The sequence below is a fragment of the Opisthorchis viverrini genome (assembly GCF_000715545.1).
Source record: "Opisthorchis viverrini unplaced genomic scaffold opera_v5_247, whole genome shotgun sequence".
Taxonomy (NCBI): Eukaryota; Metazoa; Platyhelminthes; class Trematoda; order Opisthorchiida; family Opisthorchiidae; genus Opisthorchis; species Opisthorchis viverrini.
Window position 1 is genome coordinate 188698 of NW_008751901.1, and position 21583 is coordinate 210280.

General features: G+C 42.4%; 2 protein-coding genes across 2 annotated transcripts; one reads left to right on the top strand and one right to left on the bottom strand.

The window, feature by feature from the left end:
- T265_08909 (hypothetical protein) lies at positions 1–20049 on the bottom strand (the record flags this gene model as incomplete). Its single annotated transcript, XM_009174840.1, has 9 exons — positions 1–556; positions 3189–3363; positions 3525–3682; positions 3996–4075; positions 5305–5384; positions 9132–9261; positions 12178–12399; positions 14200–14296; positions 19964–20049. The coding sequence occupies 9 exons, from the start codon at positions 20047–20049 to the stop codon at positions 1–3; spliced, it is 1584 nt and encodes a 527-aa protein (XP_009173104.1).
- On the top strand, positions 15775–19878 carry T265_08910 (hypothetical protein; the record flags this gene model as incomplete). Its single annotated transcript, XM_009174841.1, has 3 exons — positions 15775–15931; positions 17888–18031; positions 19760–19878. 3 exons carry the CDS (start codon positions 15775–15777, stop codon positions 19876–19878), a joined length of 420 nt encoding a protein of 139 aa, XP_009173105.1.
- Positions 20050–21583: the final 1534 nt, after the last annotated feature.

The window sequence follows — 21583 nt, forward strand, 5'->3', positions numbered from 1 at the left end:
TTATGCATTGAAGGCAATAGCTTGAATGCATGAGCGCCATTGAGGACACGGCTGGGTCATGTCTGACAATGTCTCTAACCACTGATGTGGCCCGTCTCGGGGTCCCCATCCAGGAAGATGGCAATGACCAGCGCAGCTGAGTTTGCTGGTAATGGCCTTCATACTTCGCTGCCAAGTCATTGTTTGACCGCCTCTGGCTCTCTTCCACCCTTCACGTGGTTGTGCGAAAAGAGCCCTTCGAGGAATTCGGTCGGCTGGCATACGCAGCACGTGGCCAAGCCAGCGCAACCTATGAAGTGTGATCAGTTCATCTATCAAGGGTAAGTTATTTCTCTCGAATACCATTCGATGTACTTCAGAATTGCTGATCCAGTGCAGGGCAATGCTCCGAAGACATCGATGATCAAACACTGAAAGTCTTTTGACGTCCTCAGCGTGCCGCGGCCGGTTTTCTGATCCATATAGTAACATGGAGCGCACAGTAGCATTGTAAACTCGATGCTTGACAGAGAAGCTGATATCACACCTACGCCACAGGTACGCAGGTACACAAAGGCTGCTCTGTACTCAGTTAACGAGAATTGGCAAAACTTGTGAACTTCCCAACTAGCGACCGGGCCAGTTTCAACCACGTCTTCGTTGGTGATGCAGTGTGGTGGCGGTTTGATATTTCTGCTAGCGACTGACAGTGTTTCCAGCAAGTACTTGAAATGTAACGATCAATCACTGATCTGTATACTAATGAATGCAATCTTCAAAGGTCTAATTCAAGCGCAGACACTTCCAGTGGTCTTCGGTACACAAGAAAGAGTCCTTGATGATGGAACCCCAATCCCGCATAGTGAGGCCCTCTTAGGCTATCCAGATTTACGCCTCAGTTTGTGCGGACTCCCAAGGGTCCTTGTGTAGGCCCAAATCGTACTACATAGAGTATGCTCAAGTGACCGTGCAAACAAATTTGGTTTTGCGAGAGACTCACTGGAACCCAGCTGAATTTCCCATTTGTGATGTTCCCAGTTACTCTATTCTCTATAGGTTTAAAAAACTCGAACTTTTTCCCAAATTCATTCTACAGACGGGCGATGCTGAAAGTTGTAAAATCTTCTCTGTTCAGCGCACAAAACCTTGACATCTCAGAGGGCAGGTATGAATCCACGCACATCGGGTTTTCTAGTCTTCAGCTGAGCTTTCAATCACAGATTTTGTCTCACCAAATCTTTCCGGGATAGATATTTTTGAGCCACGATTAAAAGCCAAGAAGCACACTATGGTTGTTTCATATATATTGCTAATTATCAGTAGTGTGTATCTCACAACACTCTAGATAAATTCGAAACCGTGACCTTTCGTCTGGTAGCCTGAGCATTTAAACATTCGACCGTGAGCAGCTGATCGGCACTGTGTTTAAACCACAACAGAGGCTCTTTGTTCAGATTGCTGTAGATAAGACTAAGCAGGACCGAAGATTTTTTTGCTTCACCTTTCTGTTTCCACGAGAGAGATATCCGTTGAGTCTCAGTCGCTTGTGAATGTTAGCTGCTATGACATTGGTCGCATATGTACGCTGTGACGTACGAGGGGATGCATGTACGGTGGGATCAATGAAACAGGAACCTCGTTTACTCAAAGCTGATGTCCTATCGATCAATCTGAAGGGCTAGTCTATTACTGAACCGCACAAAAGAGCGAGTGGGATTGCTGAGGCAGTGATATATGGTTTTTACGCAATTAAGTCGATGAATACTGAGCACCCTAGCCCATTCTTGGGTTCGTAAAGTTTTTCTGCCCAAACGTCAGTGCTTGTATTCTCATGGTTGTACAGAATCTGGCTTAATAAGTGATATCTCATCCGGTTGAACGGTATGTGTGTTCTATACTTCTACTTGATTTGTAAGCCATGAGAGTTCGCAATTGATGCTGAAGAGCGCAACCGAACGACCCTAGAAATGACTGGCTAATTTGTCAAAGCTTACTCCGCACAGTGCAATCCGAACCTGACAACCTTATCTTGCGTTAGTTAGGCAGAGTTGCGCCTATTGCTCGATCGACACGGTGTTTTCCTCACCCACTGGCGTGCTTACTACGGTTGTTAATGGATTTTGTGAGAGCAGGTGCAAAAACTGCGTCCAACCTTAGGCTATCAGCAAGAACACGCAGCCCACTTTGAGACGTTTAGCTCCTGGACTGGCCAATCAGAAGCACAGATGCGGTTCGGGATTCGGCTGACCGGCGCGTGTGTTCACGTAATGTCAGCAGATGAGAGACAACACAGTTGTCTCGGGACAGACTGAAGAAATCGTGACAAGAGCGAAGGTGGCGAACGAAGTTTGTGATTAGTCCTCCTGACTAACACCTGATTTCTGGTCTCATAAAATTGCGATGTATTAACTAAGAGGACCAATCACAGAAAGGAAGCTTTGTTTGTACCTTAGTACTTGTCATGACAGTTGTCTCGCTAGTTGCGTTTAATTGACAGAACTCCGAACCAAATCATCAGTCGGATACCCGGACAGCCCATCCTATTCAAGCTGAACAAGTGTGCTACCTGACTACTCACTTCAAACTATTCGTCAGTGACCATATTTTACGCGTTTTATTGCTCTGTGTTACTAGTGATGAGTTGAAATTGCTAGTAAATGAAGCAATGGCACTTATTTCCTTGCAGAAAGCGTTACTCTGCTTGTATGGTCATAATTCTGGTGCGCAAGTTGTTTTCAACCCAAACAGGTTTCCCCAAAGATTGCATTGCATAGCATATACACAGGGATAATGTTGCCACTCTCTGAGTTCCTATGGCAGGGTTCGAGCCATGGTCTTACTCAACAGCAATACTTTGAAAGAAATATGTACACATCGCGCTTGTGCGCGTTTTGACAAGTTGTTTGACTCACGAGTTACGCTCAGTTTGGTCAAATCCAAAGCGTGTTTTGTCCCGGAATTCTAGTAAAAATGAACCCTTGTTCTGTAACAGTACACCATTATGAACCGCGTAGAGGCATAACGTTAAGCAGCGCCTTATGTAGTCAGCCAGTTGACGGTCATTCTCAATGACCTCACAGATAAATGCAAGATCATCCGCCACACCTGTTTATGGAGAAAGAAAAGCTATTCGAAAGCAATTATTTTGACCGCCGTCCTTGTTTACTTCACCCTAATCTGACTCCTTGCTTATAAGTATAAAAGTTTACCTGGAATCTTGCTCCATCACAGGTATGTTCAAAGGCTTTAAGGCATGCTCTTTGTGAACAGCAGCCGGCTTGTGTTTGATAACCTTCTTGATGACAGGAAGTATTGTATCTGGTCTATCCGTTTCCGGGTTGAAGATTGTGGCTGACAACTGCGACCCAGCACGGAGAAGTAGCACTGAAAGTGAGGAAAGAATAGCAGTTGGCTTTTCAAGTCAAGTGTTGCGATGAAGTCAGCTAAAACCACTTTCTCCTATTCTTTTGACGTATTCTTGAGTACTTTGGAACTGGAGTTTTGTAATATTTTGTAAGATGGTTATTAATCGAACAATAACTCACATTTCCGTGAGGTCAGTACATTGTCGTCATTTTCGTAGAACTTATACGGTCCGTCCGTTGTCCATTCAGAACAAATGTTTTGTGGCCATTCGGTTTCTGGGAAAAGATCTTCTCTAGTTCCTTTTTCAATTTGATAAATTGCCTGTCCGTTTGCTGGTCTATAAAAATTCTGGATAAACAAGATCGATGTATTGTAAAAACCTAGTTTGGGTATTCACTGCAAAACGGGAGAGAAATATCGGTCAGACCGGAGTGATGGTCACGTGAACGCTCGCTCAGTTCCACCGAACTTGCATTAGTGCTTGAACTCACCGTCAAGTCTACCATGCGGGCCCCCAGTATTTTTTCGATACCTAGCATTTCAGTCAGTTATTGCATACCATGGAAAAATAGTCCGGTTTAAGATATCTTAACCATGACAATCCCACCTCATAATACTCCTGAAATAGGCCAGCTTGCCCCTAGACTTACAGTTTGAGGTCCATCGGCTGGAATGTATTCTTCATAGCAATGCAGTTTGGCCCATCCAATGGTAATCCACTTTTCATCTCCTGAATTGAACAAAGTAGAGAAAGAACAAATGAAAGAACCAAGGATGGAAATTTTGCCTCAGGCAAGATTAATAATACTGTTTATCCAGCAAGTCTATTCCAGTTGGTGAGTTGTTCGCAACATAAACACGCCAGTCACCGTTTGTGTAAGGTAATGACCATCAGTTATATTCCAAAAAACGTGCTTGTGTCTTGACAAATCAACCGACAAGAACCCATTCTGGAAAAACGTAAAGTCCATCTGTACTTCATTCCCCCCGGTCAAACTCTTCTCTTGTCTGCTGCTGTTTACTGCGTCTATCTCACAGAATCGACACGCATTTGTAATCCCTTATGAACTTTTAACCCTTGACTTATCGACCAATTTGTTCGGCCATCCTTTACGCGCGCTTTTTGACCATTTTGCGTTACCACGTGTCGTACCCGCACGTGTGCCGATTTGCCATCTTTTCCGGGCTTTCTTTGGACGTGCAGTACTTTGTGCAACAGTTTAGACGGAAATCCCCATAACTTGAGGTTTGTACGTATCACGTATTACGTACTTTATACATGTAGTACCGCATCTTTTGATAAATCTTAAGAATTCACAATTTCTGGCTTGTGATTTTGCGCGTCACTCAAGCGAACTTTCCTGAATAGGTTCAAGTATTCTACACCATCGTTATTCAGTTAAATCATCCTGTATCATGACATTATAACCATGGCTGATTAAATTAAGACATTTCGAAAGAATCTGATGCGTAGAGCCCTGTCAATCATTGAGGAAAAACAGTAGTAATGAGGTGTGAAGAGATGCTGTACTTTCACCAAGACTTGTCATCAAACCTGTCTCTCAAGTCCCGAAGAATATTTGCGTAGGGTCCCGAAGTAGAGGGTACTGTTTTTGACTGGCATCAGGGTGGAAAATTGTTTCCAGTCAATTCCTTCATCTCACATATAACCTGATCAGAACCTGCTTGCTGATTTCTCAACGCAAGCATGAGTGGCTAAGGAGTCCACCAGGCAACCTGTNGATGGTCACGTGAACGCTCGCTCAGTTCCACCGAACTTGCATTAGTGCTTGAACTCACCGTCAAGTCTACCATGCGGGCCCCCAGTATTTTTTCGATACCTAGCATTTCAGTCAGTTATTGCATACCATGGAAAAATAGTCCGGTTTAAGATATCTTAACCATGACAATCCCACCTCATAATACTCCTGAAATAGGCCAGCTTGCCCCTAGACTTACAGGTTGAGGTCCATCGGCTGGAATGTATTCTTCATAGCAATGCAGTTTGGCCCATCCAATGGTAATCCACTTTTCATCTCCTGAATTGAACAAAGTAGAGAAAGAACAAATGAAAGAACCAAGGATGGAAATTTTGCCTCAGGCAAGATTAATAATACTGTTTATCCAGCAAGTCTATTCCAGTTGGCGAGTTGTTCGCAACATAAACAAGCCAGTCACCGTTTATGTAAGGTAATGGCTATCAGTTATATTCCAAAAAACGTGCTTGTGTCTTGACAAATCAACCGACAAGAACCCATTCTGGAAAAACGTAAAGTCCATCTGTACTTCATTCCCCCCGGTCAAACTCTTCTCTTGTCTGCTGCTGTTTACTGCGTCTATCTCACAGAATCGACACGCATTTGTAATCCCTCATGAACTTTTAACCCTTGACTTGTCGACCAATTTGTTTGGCCACCCTTTGCGCGCGCTTTTTGACGTTTTGCGTTACCACGTGTCGTACCCGCATGTGTGTCGATTTGCCATCTTTTCCGGGCTTTCTTTGGACGTGCAGTACTTTGTGCAACAGTTTAGACGGAAATCCCCATAACTTGAGGTTTGTACGTATCACGTATTACGTACTTTATACATGTAGTACGCATCTTTTGGATAAATCTTAAGAATTCACAATTTCTGGCTTGTGATTTTGCGCGTCACTCAAGCGAACTTTCCTGAATAGGTTCAAGTATTCTACACCATCGTTATTCAGTTAAATCATCCTGTATCATGACATTATAACCATGGCTGATTAAATTAAGACATTTCGAAAGAATCTGATGCGTAGAGCCCTGTCAATCATTGAGGAAAAACAGTAGTAATGAGGTGTGAAGAGATGCTGTACTTTCACCAAGACTTGTCATCAAACCTGTCTCTCAAGTCCCGAAGAATATTTGCGTAGGGTCCCGAAGTAGAGGGTACTGTTTTTGACTGGCATCAGGGTGGAAAATTGTTTCCAGTCAATTCCTTCATCTCACATATAACCTGATCAGAACCTGCTTGCTGATTTCTCAACGCAAGCATGAGTGGCTAAGGAGTCCACCAGGCAACCTGTGGTGATGATGTAGGCATCAGCCGATGAGGCTGATTTGTTCGTGGTTGATAGGCAGTTTGATGAATGGCTAGTTCATTATGCGAACGGAGTATCGTTCAATGCCAACAGGAAGGAAGGGCTTCAATGCAAAGTTACTTATTAGGAAATGCCAACTGACCAGTTACAGACTATTGCACAGGGAAGTAAGACTCTCATCTGCATCTTATTCACAAAAACTGAACAACCATCTTCTCTTTGGACACGTCTTCCTGAACTTTCCTGGATATTCATTGACTGTTGCTCAAATCCAAACAAATGCTACAAAGCGACTCCACAAATTCCGCAATAGATCTCCCTTTTCAAGAGACGCAAAGCGAATTTACAAGAAGAAAACATACTACTCGCATGCCTCCCCTATCTGGAGTATCACCGTTACATCTGTGGTGATGATGTTGGCGGCAGCCGATGAGGTTGATTTGTTAGTGGTTGACTGGAAGTTTGATGAATGGCTAGTTCCTTATGCACACGGAATCTCGCTCAATGTTTTGTTATCATTCTGTAGGGTTAGCTGTGTTTTCTGTACCATAATCTAATACATATTATATATGTTATGATGTATAATATATGTCAAATAATACATGTCGGTGTATCAAGTGCTCAAGACCTGTTTATCTGAAAAGTTAGTACTAAACTGGACCTTGTAGTTCGTAGTTGCGCAGGTGGAAAATGCAATCTAGTGATTCTGATTTTGCCTGCTTGGTGTTTTTAAGTAGCTTAGAGGAACGAACAAACGTTCTAGCTCTTGGATGATACTGGTACGTGCGGGGTTTGGGTTTTAGCATGCTGCCTTCCCGAGAGGATCAGTCTATTTGACAGTCTAATTTCCCAAACTACCTCTTTGTTTAGCTCATCAGGCATACAAATAATAATAATAAGAATAAAATCATAAACAAGCCACTTCTGCGAACCACAAAGTTGGAAACCGAGTATATTTCTTCTGGTTACTCTCTTCCAAGGATTGCGCCTCGGTTTTTTTCTAGGTGAACGCCTTTAGCCTGAAGGTAAGTGAAGTCCCTAAATTCAAACTCTTTGTGAGGAAAAAACTAGGTCTATGATTTGCTGGTCAAATGCACACACTAATGTGCTGATATACTCTCTTCCAAGGATTGCGCCTCGGTTTTTTTCTAGGTGAACGCCTTTAGCCTGAAGGTAAGTGAAGTCCCTAAATTCAAACTCTTTGTGAGGAAAAAACTAGGTCTATGATTTGCTGGTGAAATGCATACACTAATTGTGCTGATATATGTCATCCAGTCACATGTTCCACTTCTTACGATCTAATGGTAACTGGTCCTTCAAATGGCATCTTCGTCACGCTAAATCATCGTGAAATAATGGGAGTTGCTCATTACCGAGGCATGATAATCAGGCTTCTTATCTTTTCGCTCATGCTTTACTATTCCCAAGTGAGCAGCGACGACATATCTCTTGCCCCCTCCTAATTATTCGGTAAACACAAACTGAAAACAGGTGAACTTCGGATTATATCAGGCAGGTGACCACACGGAAAGTTGAGAACACCTCTTATCTTGCTGTTTGACGCTGCGATGTACTTGAAGAGAGGTCGATGAGAGGTCGTGATTCAGTCTTGTAGTTCATTCCGGTATGTACAAAAAGTGAAAATTGACTAACCTGTATATTCGGTACTAAAATACAATAAGTTTCCCTGAATTGAACTTATTGAACTTATTGAACTTATTCATTGAACTTATTCTCTCATAGGCGACTTACGCCAAACCTTCCCAGTATTTTGCCACCAAATCCTGCTACCGATTCATTAAATACTGTTCAAGGTGGTTACCGAGAATTTGCTTGATTAACAAAATGCGATGGAAAGAGTTCCCGGTGTTTTCTCTGAAAGTTCGGAAGAATGGGGGTCTTTCGCCATAAAATTTCATTTTTGGTTCTCCATCAGTTTTCGTTGAGTGAAATTCGCATCGTCTCGCGCTGATCCGAAAATACCTATCTCCTACTACTTGCAAGTAGCGAGAAAAGATATTTCAATTTTAGGCTCGGCAACAGCAATCGGTCAACATGCCCCTGAGAGGTACACTCAATTTATAGTTTAGAATGCGCTTCTCCTACCTCCAGTGCATAGGAATGAGCTTATAGAACAAATTTTCGAAAATGGAAAGAAAACACTTGCCGCAGCGCTCAGCTTCTATGCTATATCTCTGTCGACTTTTTAACATTCATCGCTAAAACGGTTTTCCGGGGAGCCTACTCCATAGCGTCAGCAGAACGGAACATGCTTTGGCAAAAAACTGGGATACAGTTTAAATAAAAAACGATCAACAGTTCACTAGTCCCCCAAAAAACGCGAATAAACAAACATCAGCTTTTCCATCGAAAATTCTTTGGGACGTCACCAAACGACACCGTAGTGTACTTTAGTCAAAATAAGGGCGTGGATGACAGGAAACTTCCCTGAACCTGTTGTCAAACACTGTAACTAATGCAAAATTTCAGGCACACAAGGATACTGTTTCATATAATGTAAAATTGTACACATTATACTGTAACACCTAATGGCCCATATACTCTTGCTTCAAGTACTTTGCGGATTTTGAAACAAGCTTCACTGAATACGACCGACCTTCAGGTAGTACTCCAGAGGATATACGAGCGAATCAATAAAATCGATACAGCAGCCAATGAGATGTAAACGAAGTGAAACGAACTATAAAGGATCTAAACCCACCTTCTACCACGGGGATCTGCGTTGTCACCTTTTTTTGTTCAATCCGCACCTTCACATAAGCTGGCGAAGTCCTGTTTTGACCCGACTCACTTGATGGTGCGGGCGACAAAGTATCGTCGATCTTTCGTGCCTTTTAAAAAGAATAGGTCGTATATCTACAAACTGTCAACATGCAGGTTCAGAAAACATGATTGGTCCTGCAAATTGTGATAGTTTGGTCAAATATTTTTCGTCATAAAAATGATAGCTGCTTAGGTGAAAACAAATAACACCTTAAAGTAGACTGTTTCTAATATGCACTGACGTTTTGTAAAATCGGATTCTGCTAAGTAGAAGTAAGCATGAAGCAAACGTCTAAGAACCTGCTGATAAGGTGGGGAACTGTAGTCAGTTTTATCTAAGATTTCGTCCTGCAGAAGAAGTCAGCCTTGTACAGCTGATTCATTCATGTTAGGAATACTCAACAGTGCACCTCTCACGAAACTCTGGATGATATCAACCGCGCAACATTCCTGCCGGTAGTGTGAACAGTTAGCGAGCGATGACTTATCAGATCCATCAGGCTTGTCTATAGGCCAAGCTGTGAGTGGGACTGCGCGATGCTGACCTCACGAGTGCAGGATGGGTGGCGCCATACCCCTTTTAAATGCGATCTAATTACAGTGCTGATCAGCTGCTTGTGATCCAACGAATGTGCTCAAACCACTGATCCGGGAGTGAGACGCCTACCGATGATGGTTTCCAATAAGGATGAAAGAGTGCTTTTTGGCTTCATTTACAGGACTAAATCTCCACTGAAAATCTACAGAACCACGATATATTGCTATTTCCTTAAATCTCGCTGCATCAGCCAACGTACGACAGAAGAATGCACATTTTACAAGAGAACAGCAAAGGGGAAACCCAGAAGAAATGTGCACGAAGGTTTAACGCAAAGAACTGGGATGGAAGTTGAGAGATAATGAGCTTAACTGGGGAAATTTTTGATGACGTCAAATCTAAGCTTTAGCATCTGTGCACCAAGACTCGGCTTCTGTGTAGAAGATATTTTATTCACCATTAAATTAGAATTTTATTTTGACTGTCTAAGTTTTATCAAAACCCAGCGCATCAGTGCCTAGGGGAAACAAGCCCAGAACAGGTGGAAACAATTCAAAACCGTACCTCGAATGGGTTTTTGTCTCGCTAATACAGACAAGCTCTATAAATAGCTATTTTCATTTATGATTCTACTAGAATGACCTCCTTCAGTTGGTCCCATCAAGTTCCCATCCATACTTTTGCAAATCTATCAGTACATCGCCAGTAAGAGTGTACAATTTCTACATCCAAACAATGAACGTCGAATTTAAGATGTGATTCATTTTTTCACTGCCTTCACATTCGAGTAGACTTTCTTTTGACTGACTTCTTCAGCCATCAACATGGATCGGCTTTTCTGCACAAGGAATTTTGGTTTTCGTATTTGTTTGAAGTGTGTTTCTAGTGTAGGCTTGCTAGGCTGCGGACGTGCCTGCACTCCGCATGTCCTATAGTCTGTGGCGGTTTTCATGGACAGCTCGGTAAATTTCCGCAGCAATTTTAAAACAGTAATTTCTTCATGGCGTGTAATCCTTCTTGCAACCTTCCGGTTTCCTCCTCTATGTGGTAAACAGGAGGTGGATGACTTCCGCTTGTTCGTCTGTCTTGCCAGTAATCAGTCATTTCTGATTCCTCGCAAGTCCATGTGTTGCTAATTTTTGGAAGCCCAGACAGTGCAGATTGATTGATTAATAACCCCTGATGAGCATCGTTCACACGTTAAGCCTGATCCTGAGTCAGATCAATAGAGCTCATTCGAGCGGCACCCACATGGGTTACAAGCATGAGGAATTAGTCGATTTCTGTTTGGATGCTTGTATTCCACCTAGAGTAGTCCCTACGGTACCTCTTCGCCATGCGAGATGGAGTGTGTGTGTCTGTCAATATATACATATATATATATATATATATATATATATCACTACAACAAAAGTCCCGTGTTCGCTGTGCATAAATTCACTATTCTGGATCACAGTGAACCTCGATTCAGAAGTCGTGCATACATTTGTTCTTTATGTATTCACAGTGCTTGAGACCAATGGAAGTCACTCAGAACATAACTTTTGATTTTATTCATTTATCCACTGTACCCTCGGATTCGTATCTACACACGAGTTTTAACTCTCACCGGCGGCCCCTGACAACAATATTACCATTAGAAACTGTAATACCAGAGAATGTAGAGGCTGTAATGAATGACATCGTCCGGCACTCCCTTATAAACGAAATGCACATTTACTGCAACGTGACACGTCCGTTGATTTATTTCCTTACTTATTATAGAGAAACAAAACAAAATGATTCTGTAAATGCCTGAAAAGGAATTGAGTGAGATTGGCGAAAAGGAGCCAATATCGAAAAGTGATCACCATGGAGAACGGTGTGTAGTGCAGCACTACTGCTAATTAATCCTCCGTCTGTTTGCAGACTTCACTGTGATCGTCAGCTCCCAACCCATAACTCTTCACTACACTTTCAGGTCTCTCTAAGAAACAAAGACCTCAGATACAACTTAACCCGCCTTTTTTTTGAAGTTATGATTAGAATGAATTGTTCAAATTTGTCGCTGGTACACCTACATTCTACGTCACAATAGCTCAGTTATTAAAATTATGGAATGCAAGAGTAATCTCGAACGCTGCAAACGTCCTTCAACCATCCGGGCCATTTAGGTATCGATCTCTGCAATCGATTTGCAGTTTGACCTTGTGAATTTTGGCTCCGGTTTTGGCTCAACAGTTTGGAGTATACACTGAACTTCCTGGTTCCGTGATGACATTAGCCTGTTCTGGCTCCAAAGGTCTATCTATCCCAACTCATTTGCTTTCAACTGAAGAGGAAACCTATGACGCGTAAAAGTATCACTTCATCCCAATGTGTGTCATGCATTCATTAGGTCTGTGCAAGCCACTCATAACCGTGTTCTATGTAAGCTCTAAGCCATCTACAACCTAGCAAAGCTTACCTCGAAGATAACTGGTGCCTCGTGAAAATAGTGGAGAATGAGTAACCGTCTTTCTGGTCGAGGAAATACTGGCACATCCGGATCCACGGGGACATACTGTTCCTTCTCACAAAATTTCCCATTGAACAGCACCTTCGGGTCCACGACAGTGGTTTTTGTTTCAGTGACCACTCCCCCAACAACAAGTTCCAGAGACAGACGAGGGAAGAACTTTGGCTGATCCTTAGGTAGAACAATATTTATTAAAGTCATGCGAGTTAAAAAGGTAAACTGCCTTGTAAGACCAGCAAGCGAAACAATTAAATACCAACTTTCCCTCAAAACATGACTATTTAAGCAGTTTTAAAGTGGTAATACTGCCCCCAGCTGAACAAGTGACATCAAAGAGTTAATGAGAAATTACGAGCCTTCCGTTTACTAGTGTAAGCCCCAAAAGTAAACGACTGTCTCTATTTCATGTTCTCTGAGGAGGGAACGAATTCTAGTAATTGAACAGGAAAAGTATCGTGGAAGGAAATATTTAACCATCTTTACAAGTGAGTCCGGTTTGGAAGAACCTTTCCATGGATTTCGTCAAAGTGGCCTTCTCGGAGAGGAGGAGGGGAGATAACCACAAACAAAAGGCAGCCGACTGCACGATAGTCTGCCCCCAGCAACTAGGCACAGGTTGCATCCAACGAAGCATAGATCGAGCCTCTCGGAAAGCCTGTGATCAAAATACAAATGAATATCCTTTTTTCGCACACACCTGCATTGTATCCGAGTAGTGATCATTTTGGAAATGGTTCAATTGCTGCTCACTGCAGGAACCAAGAATCACTTTTAAGAAAGGAACTCTAGGTATGTATATCCAAACAGCAAGTGGGAGCAAGTGGTGTCTTCAACGAGGTGGTGAAATCCCACTGACCAGAACCGCACAATTTTTACCTGAGACAAACTTGTCTTGATCCTATAGTTAATGAGTATGTTTCCAAATGACACCAAGATTAGAACCGTCACTGCATAACCGGTCCGTCAAAACGACTCTACCCTGTAAAAAATCCCCGAACTGAGAGTATAAAGAAACGCCAAGACCACAGTGTAAGTGGAGCTACCTTATATACGCCAGCCAAGCAACCAATCGATCAGTCAAACGGTTGCCATATGTCCGAGTGCTAATTTTGTGCAATCAGTTCGAGGCGAATTCGTTCCACCTCCTTCGTGGTCGGACAGTTGTAGAAACCTCAAATCTGTCCTCACTCCGCCCTCTCTTACTTGCTTCTATACGGATTGTCGTTTATAATGAATGTTGAGGGTGATGTGTTAACACATGCTCTTCGGCGAAGAGATTCCTCCTGGATTACTGATTTGACGTACCGAGAACACCTGTGTTACTTCCTTGTCAATTTGTCTCCTACCCTTGTGCGGATTTTTAGAAAGATAATAGGGTCTCTAGTCGGATGTATAAGAAAAATGATTTTGCGCCCAGATGGCTTATAAGTCTAGCGATCTTGCAAGCCTTTCTTTGATCTCTTTTGGGATCAAACTATCCTTTCTAGAATACTGTGTTCATTTTTATTAATGCGCGATCTAGAAAAATAACGTGCCATTGTACACCATTCTTCCCAGTGTTCTAGTCGCTACTTTATTTAATTTAGTCACCTGATAGATTTGTGACACACCCTTCATAAACATCTGTGAGCTGTGAAGATTGAGACCCAAAAACTGATGGTGGGATTGAAGGTACTGAAAGACAAGGATGCGACGAAACACTGCTGTCATGCAATTACCGTTTCCATCATTCTCACTGGCTCGATTAGCGTGGCTCCCTCACACGAACTGCATAAAAATCGGCCTGTGACTTGACTCTAGTTGAGGTATCCAGACTAGATGGGAGGCAGGAGTTGGGAATGTAGATTGTACGTATTGATGTTGATAATGTGATACCAGAAAACCTCGAAATCAGATCACGATTACACTTAGGCTATCTGAAGCATCTCATTCAGTACGGTACACTCAAACACCTGCAATAACTAGACTTACCAATTCCGACGAGGTTATCAACACAGCTACCAAGCCTTGAATTCCCACTGCAGGTAGACGTCTCTGTCGCTCCTCCGGTTCTTTGGGACCCTTATCTCTGGAACAATGCCATAGTGAATTGGACATGAGAGTTTAATTGTTTCGGTGTATTTTTGTCACATCCTCACAGTGAAGATGGATCACATGACGCAAAAACAAACAGTTGGTCAAACAGTCTTACTACTAAATCTGCGAATGGTCCTAGAAGACTTGAAAGTGGGGTCAAGACGTGTTTCTAACCAGCTAACAAGTGTCTGAAACGGAGCTAAACCGGACGGATGCATAAGGAGCGATGAGCTACAAAAGGACCATTACAAAAAAGGTAGTGGATGAGCCCCGTGCGTGATTCTCTCATTGTTTTCTACCAAGAAGTGCAAAACCAGGAGTCGTAAGTACAAACTGGATGGAAAATTAGAACCCCAGGAAAATAATTTGTCACGCTGAGTAAAGTTCATATACCACAGTCAGATGAAGTAAGAAGGGATGTTTTCATAAAGGAAACTACTCACAAGGTTGCTGAAAACTCTTCGACAGCCCACGACCGGTTTCGCCCTTCTTGGGGCTCATCAGGTAGGCGCATTCCCCGAGTTTCCGTCAACCTTATGTTCTACGTGAACGCGAATTGGACTGTTTTTGAGAACTACACTCATCTACGAATCAATTTGGTTTTCACGAGAGACTGAACTGAATCTCTCGTTTGTGATATTCTACAACTAAATGTGCTGCACACAAGTCACCTCATGATTCAGTTGGTACGATATTCGAGATATCGCAGTACATTTTTATAAGAAGGGATGTTTTAAGGTGAGAAATATATTCATCGGTTTGTTCGCTAAAATATGTTCAGTTTTTGATCAAACTATTTCCAACCTGTAGCTAAGTAATATGGTCTGTTTTGGATTTTTAGGGCGGCACTAGAAAAAACTAGATTGGACAAAAAACACACGGGCAGGTAGTGATTTAAGAATATAGCTTGGCACAGTACAGCTTCACATAAGTGGTAATAAGTGAGGAACGATCGAGTCCAGACCGTTCATGAATAGAGATATTGCGGAAAGTGTTATGAATTCTAAAACCAAAACTTGAAGTCATTGAATCTCCAAATAACTGGTGAGATTTGATACGGGTTTTGAGCGCTTCAGATAAACAAGGAATATAGAAACGAAAAGATCTCTGGAGAATGATGAACCCATGGTTATCAACCCCTCTAAGTATCCCATTCCACAGTTAGATTATCAAAGGCTGATCACATGTTATTTCGTTCTTTCGTGAGTGAGCTTTTCAAGACTTAGGATCAGAGCTGTTTGTGGAACGCAGTCCCGAATCCCCATTTTAACATCCTATAAAATAGGCCATATCCTTCTTGACTCAAACATAACACAGATGCCCCTGTATGTCGGCATCAAACAAGCGTAATCCGTCCTTGCTCACCGCTGCTAACAAAGTGCTACTCTTCATTCAATCGATCGATAACTCGGAAGGCATTCACGACGCTCACGTGATCGGCGAGTTTACGTTTACTTAAAACAACGCGGCATGGTTCAAATCCGCTGCTTTCTTGAAACTGCTCTTGTGGGGGAAATCGATGGCATGTTGTCCAAGCCTTCGTTGGCATTTAGGATCGGTTCGATCGTCTGGTGTCCGGCACGGCAGACAGTTCCAGAAGTGCTTGCAGCACGTCTGGCTTCTCAGAGTGAGTTCCTCAGTTCAAGTTTTTATAAATCCATGGAAATAGAAAGTACTACCCAAACTATCTGATAAATCACTCACAGTAAAAGTAGTTTTAAGGGCTTAGTGCGAAAAGACCGCGATTAAACCTTGGGTTCATAGACTGTTGAACAGTAACAGCTTGTCTTTTTTTAACTTTTAGGAGGATATATTACATGGCTACAATGATTAAGTCACAAAGATCTGTTCAGAAGAATCGTGATTTATGGGAAGCGACCAGACAGTTGTTTACGCATATTCCTTAGGCCTACCGTCTAGAACCTACCAAATTTTTACAAAGCCTAGGCGAGCAGTGAAAGCTTTTGTGAGGCTGAGTCATCAACCACCTTCACCAGCTTGCCCGCTCCTATAAAGATAGGTGTGTTCATCGAGAAGTTTTGTTTATCAACAAATATACGTACTAAGTGGTTCCTGTAAACTCACTGCAGGGAATCAGACCATCAACGCAGCAAACTTTAAATCTATCAAGGAAATGGCATTGTCACCGCTACGGCCAACAGCATAACTGTCTACGGATCCTAGCTGGTCGGAGGGTTGCATTTTGTCATCCTACGGTCTCCCTATTCTGTCTCAGTTTTCCAGACTTTTGCCCATCCTTGGGCTTTGAAGACTGAAAACAGTTACTATGATGCTTTGCAACCCAGCAGATTTTAAACGCGTTACAAACCAACAGTCGAAGTTTATGCGCAAAATGATGTGTGTTGAAGAACAGAGGACCCCAAGTGACGAGCCAGTCAGGTCATACATTCGCTTTAAATATAAAAAACATAAATATATATGAAATATAAATATATATAGTAGATAATTTACTTGCTGATTATGCAAAAGGGAGACATCAACAATAAGTCCGGGGTGGAACCAACACACTACTTATTTCCTGAGCAGATCACTGTATTTCAAAATACGGCATCAAGATAACACGGAACGTCACAGTTTCGCTGATTCAAAACAAACCTAACGGCTTACTCTAGTAAACTGATGCGAACGTGTTAATTTTATTGACTACTGAAGGAAAGCTTCTTGTGATAGCATTTACAGGCATTGCTCATTATTCTGTCGAACAACTGTCAAATATCTCCCATCTGTGATTGCCAACTGACCCGTTTCTTCTCTAGAAACGTTACAAATCAGCCTTAGTGAATGTGGTTACCGAAAATCTTTTCGACAACAGAAGCATGAAAGGTTTGCTGAACTGTTCAGAGTTATTATCGCCACAAGTAGCACTTTTCCTTTTGGTCTTGTCAGCTGATATGATCCCGTACGCATCTCATTTTGCGTTTACGTTTCTTTCCCGGTACATCTAACTCGGTACTTCTTAGTCTTTTTCGTCAGAATCAATATGTCCTCTTTTCCACTGTCTTTTATCATCTAAGTGTAACCAGTCATTCTGCTTTTGTTATCACATCTTTGTGATGATGAGGTACACATGGTTCTCAGCGGACAAGAGAAAAAGGGTGCCCAAGTTCACAATTCTGTGATGCATATCAACCATAGCCAGTTGAACCACAGACGCCGTCTATGGATTTGAAGACTGCTGCTCAATACATCATCATTGGGAACGGGATATTGTATTCACGATGCCGGTTACGACAATATCAGCATTTGTCTGCTCCTGAGACTCACGAATTACAACTAAACAGCTCATTTGTGTTGAGCACATTTTTGGTCTTGGGTCCTGGAATCACAAGATAGAAAAGGCGATCAAAGTAGGTGGAAACAATTGTTGAAAAGAAGAAGGCCTTCGCTGCGGAGTCGTTTATTACAAAATGTCAACTAAACAGGTACAGGCTATTGGACAGGGAAGGAAAAAATCTCATTTGCATCTTATTTACAAAACTTGACATCCATCTTTTCTTGAACGCGTCTACCTGAACTTTCTTGGATATTCATTGACTCAAATTATTCATTGCTTGAATTCAAGCAAATGCTACAAAGCGATTCCACAAATTCCGCAACAGATCTCCATTTTCAAGAGAGGGAGAGCGAATTAACGAGAAGAAAACATACTACTCGCCTGCCTCCATCATCAGTAGTATCACCCAAATGGCATACCGCGCGCTCCAGGGTCATTGATACAATCAAATAGATAGAAGGGGTGTACGTTTTTGGCTCTTGTTTCTGGTAGAAGTTGACAACCACTTTTATCTGCACTCCTAGTAATGGAATCAAACAATTGGGTAATGATCCGTGACTAATTCTTCGAAATGGTGACAAAGGCGTTTAAGGTGATTTCAGTAAGTATGGACAGTAGATTATTCAATGTAGGCCTGACTGCGGTATGTCAGATCACTTCCTTTGAATGATGCTTCTGTTGTCACCACTGATGGACAAGACGATGAGCTGGACCCACACATGCGACTTGCGTAAATTCTGCTTCATACGCCACTGCCAATATTAATATGCTGGTAGTCTGACTGATTTCCTCGCGAGCTGTCTGATTTGTAACACTCTACCACGCCTGATAGATAGCCTGCGGACTGAGTAATCATGGAAAATCACAACACTGAACAATATGGTAATGCTTGTTGTGATATCTCACCATATGTGCGCGTCTGACTGACCCCGAACGTATGCAACGCCGAGACCCCTTCCTCTTTCTGACTTTGAGTGCCAAACATATTAGTATGCGCATATTAGGTGAAAAAACAACCACGTCAACGATTTGCGCTGAGTTGGTTACTATGGCTTAGAAAGCGGACGTATCAACAATCGGGGTGAAATGCTTATCAAAGAATCAGATGTAATCAATAACATTCACTACTTGTCCTTTTGGAGTTGAAGCCTGCGGCAGTCGCCCATGATTAAGTCACTCGATTGGCTTCGTTGTTACATCGCCTACGAGGTGTTACCTTGGCGCTCGTTAGTTGATTAGTACAGTAAAGTAAAGTTGTATTGATTTCGCATTGAGAAACAAGGAATGGTGGCCATGACAACGTTTTCTTGTTTTGGGGACATGAGAGAGCCGGTTGATAAAACCTGGCTTCCGTTAAGGAGTACGCAAACTGGGATACACTAAATAGAATCAATGAATTCAAAAACCAGAGATTTTTCGAGCGCAGTAATTTGAAGCAACCATCAGACACGGAATCCAGTGGCTGATCTATGGACGCACTGGCGGACGATTGGTACAGTGGAGAGTAAAAATTACTGCCTCTACCTAAAGCTGATTCTGCCTTGAACTTCCCCCTAAAATAACCGCATAAGAGCAGGTTTTAGTCATAATAATGCTCCGTATTTTCAGGCCTTCTAAAAAGGAACAGCGTAGTTCGCTTTTCTATCTGTTTATCTGTAGCTGTGTTGCTCACTAAGCTTAGCAGTTTTGCGGCAGATATCGATCGAAAAGCCAATGTGTGGCGGGTATGCCCACGTCGTTGGTTATCCATTAGAAAATAGACTGGAGTAAATACTCCCGAGGATTCCGGGACCTCAGCAACATTTGGGAGCCACTATTCAAAACTGGCCGGCAATTCGGTGGATAGTGTAACATTTGGGACTTGTGTTACTTGGGAAACTCTCGCAAGTCGCTGACCAAAATGTTCACGTTTACCATGAATAAGTAAACGAGGTCAAGCAAGTATTGTTTCGTAAGCATTACACATACCTGATTTAGCATATTCTCGTAGAAAAAGTGTAGAAATACAGAGATCGAACTCTCCACATAGTTAAACGTGATAGGCTAAACGTTTGACCAGGTGAAACCACTCTTCATTGTGAAATATCTCATCTAACATGGCTTTGAATCGAGGATGGATCTGAACATCGGGCAAAAGTCCCTTGTTCTCACTATCCACAGGTAAATCATCACATAAAAACGAAGAATTTCTGCGTAAACGATATCACTTCCATTGCAAATCAATTTGGTTTTCACAAGAGACTCAACTGAATCTCTCGCTTGTGATATTCTACAACTGAATATGCTGCACACAAGTCGTCTCATGATTCAGTTGGCACGATATTCGAGGTGTCGCAGTATATTTTCATGAAGGAAACTACTCACAAGGTTGCTGAAAACTCTTCGACAACCCACGACCGGTTTTGCCCTTGTTGGGGCTCGTCAGGCAGGTGCAGTTCCCGAGTTTCCATCAAACTTATGTTCTACTTGAACCCAAATCACACTGTTTTCGAGCAGTTTTCAGCAACCTTGTGAATAGTTTCCTTTATGAAGATCTCACTTCCAGTTTGACTAATTTCAGTGCTATACTTTAATAAGACAATGTGATTGTTAGTCGTCATTCCGACCACCCAAGCCTCCTCTTGACGCATGAATGAGCACCGAAAGTTCTGTGAAATGACCTCAGATCTTCCAGGGGGGGTGACAGCAGCAGTTTCAGCTGCGTAACAACTTGGTTTGACAGTGGTTTTGGCTTGCTGCCACAGCAGATAAGATTTTAACAGAACTTGTTTGGAGCGTCCATAATGAAATTTTAGAAGAAATTTGACTAAGTGTTAACTCTATCCTGCAGACCAAAGGTGACCCGCGGAAAAGAGCAACACGACTCTAGTCTGCAACCAATCGATCATTTCTTTGACTCATGGAGTTATGGTACTCTACCGATCTCTGCCCTGCTAACCTGGACTAAGGGAGCCCTATGAAGGGGAACACTTTCATACAGATATCGCTGGAGGTCCAGATTCGGATGAGAACATAGGCTTTATGCAGTTCACACCGAGTGGTCCAAGCTTTGGAATGCACCGTTTTGCTCTCTGGTCTCATTAGACAGGTCAGCTCCCGTCCTATGTATTAGGAACCAGGGAAAAACAATGAATTCAGTTTTTTGTGTGAGTCCACTGATCGTTGAATGCTGACCACCTCTGGAGAATGAGACTTGCTTCTCTTCAGTCTGTGTATTTCAACAAATCCGCTCAAGCTTTCTACAAAACTTACTCTGACTCCGTGGTGAGACGGTTTTGACGATCCACCCGGACGGGACAACGGTCCGATTTATTCTGCAATTTTCGCCATCCTTTGATTATATCCAGGGAAAAAAATCCGTAAGGTGCGTTTTCAATCACCTAATTGAGGAAAAAATTTTCTAAGTAATAGTGAGTTCGATTTTAGAATGACGAATTTCTTACCACACAGACTAACATAGTGCTAGAATCTTTTTGAAACCGTACCTTGTGGAATCATATACGAAAAGCAACGTCTGTCAAGCATGTACACCATCAGTTCACTGATATTTGACAGAGATATTTCTGCTTTCCGTTATAGAGCACTTTGATCAGTATGCGGCATTCGATAGAAGAGAATTCGGTTTTACAGTAGTGTCTGACACTGATCGATTGATTGATCGGCGGTCTGGTTACAAGGGATGTGGCAATACCAGCATCGAGCATCTTCGTTGAGTTTCTATTCCACTGTAGACTGACATGAAGGTGTCATTTAAACATTTTTGAGGAACAGTTGATATATTCACTTGATACAACACGCTACTCATAAGGATTCTGGAAGCCCTTGGACAGTCCACTGCCGGTTTCGCGTTTTAAAGGTCACACCAGGTAAATGAGGTCCCAGAGTTTAAATCAACCGTATGTTCTACCTGAACATCATTCTGTGCGTAACGAGTGAAGTGCACTCATCCTCTAGTCGGTTTGATGTTAACGAGACATCCACCTG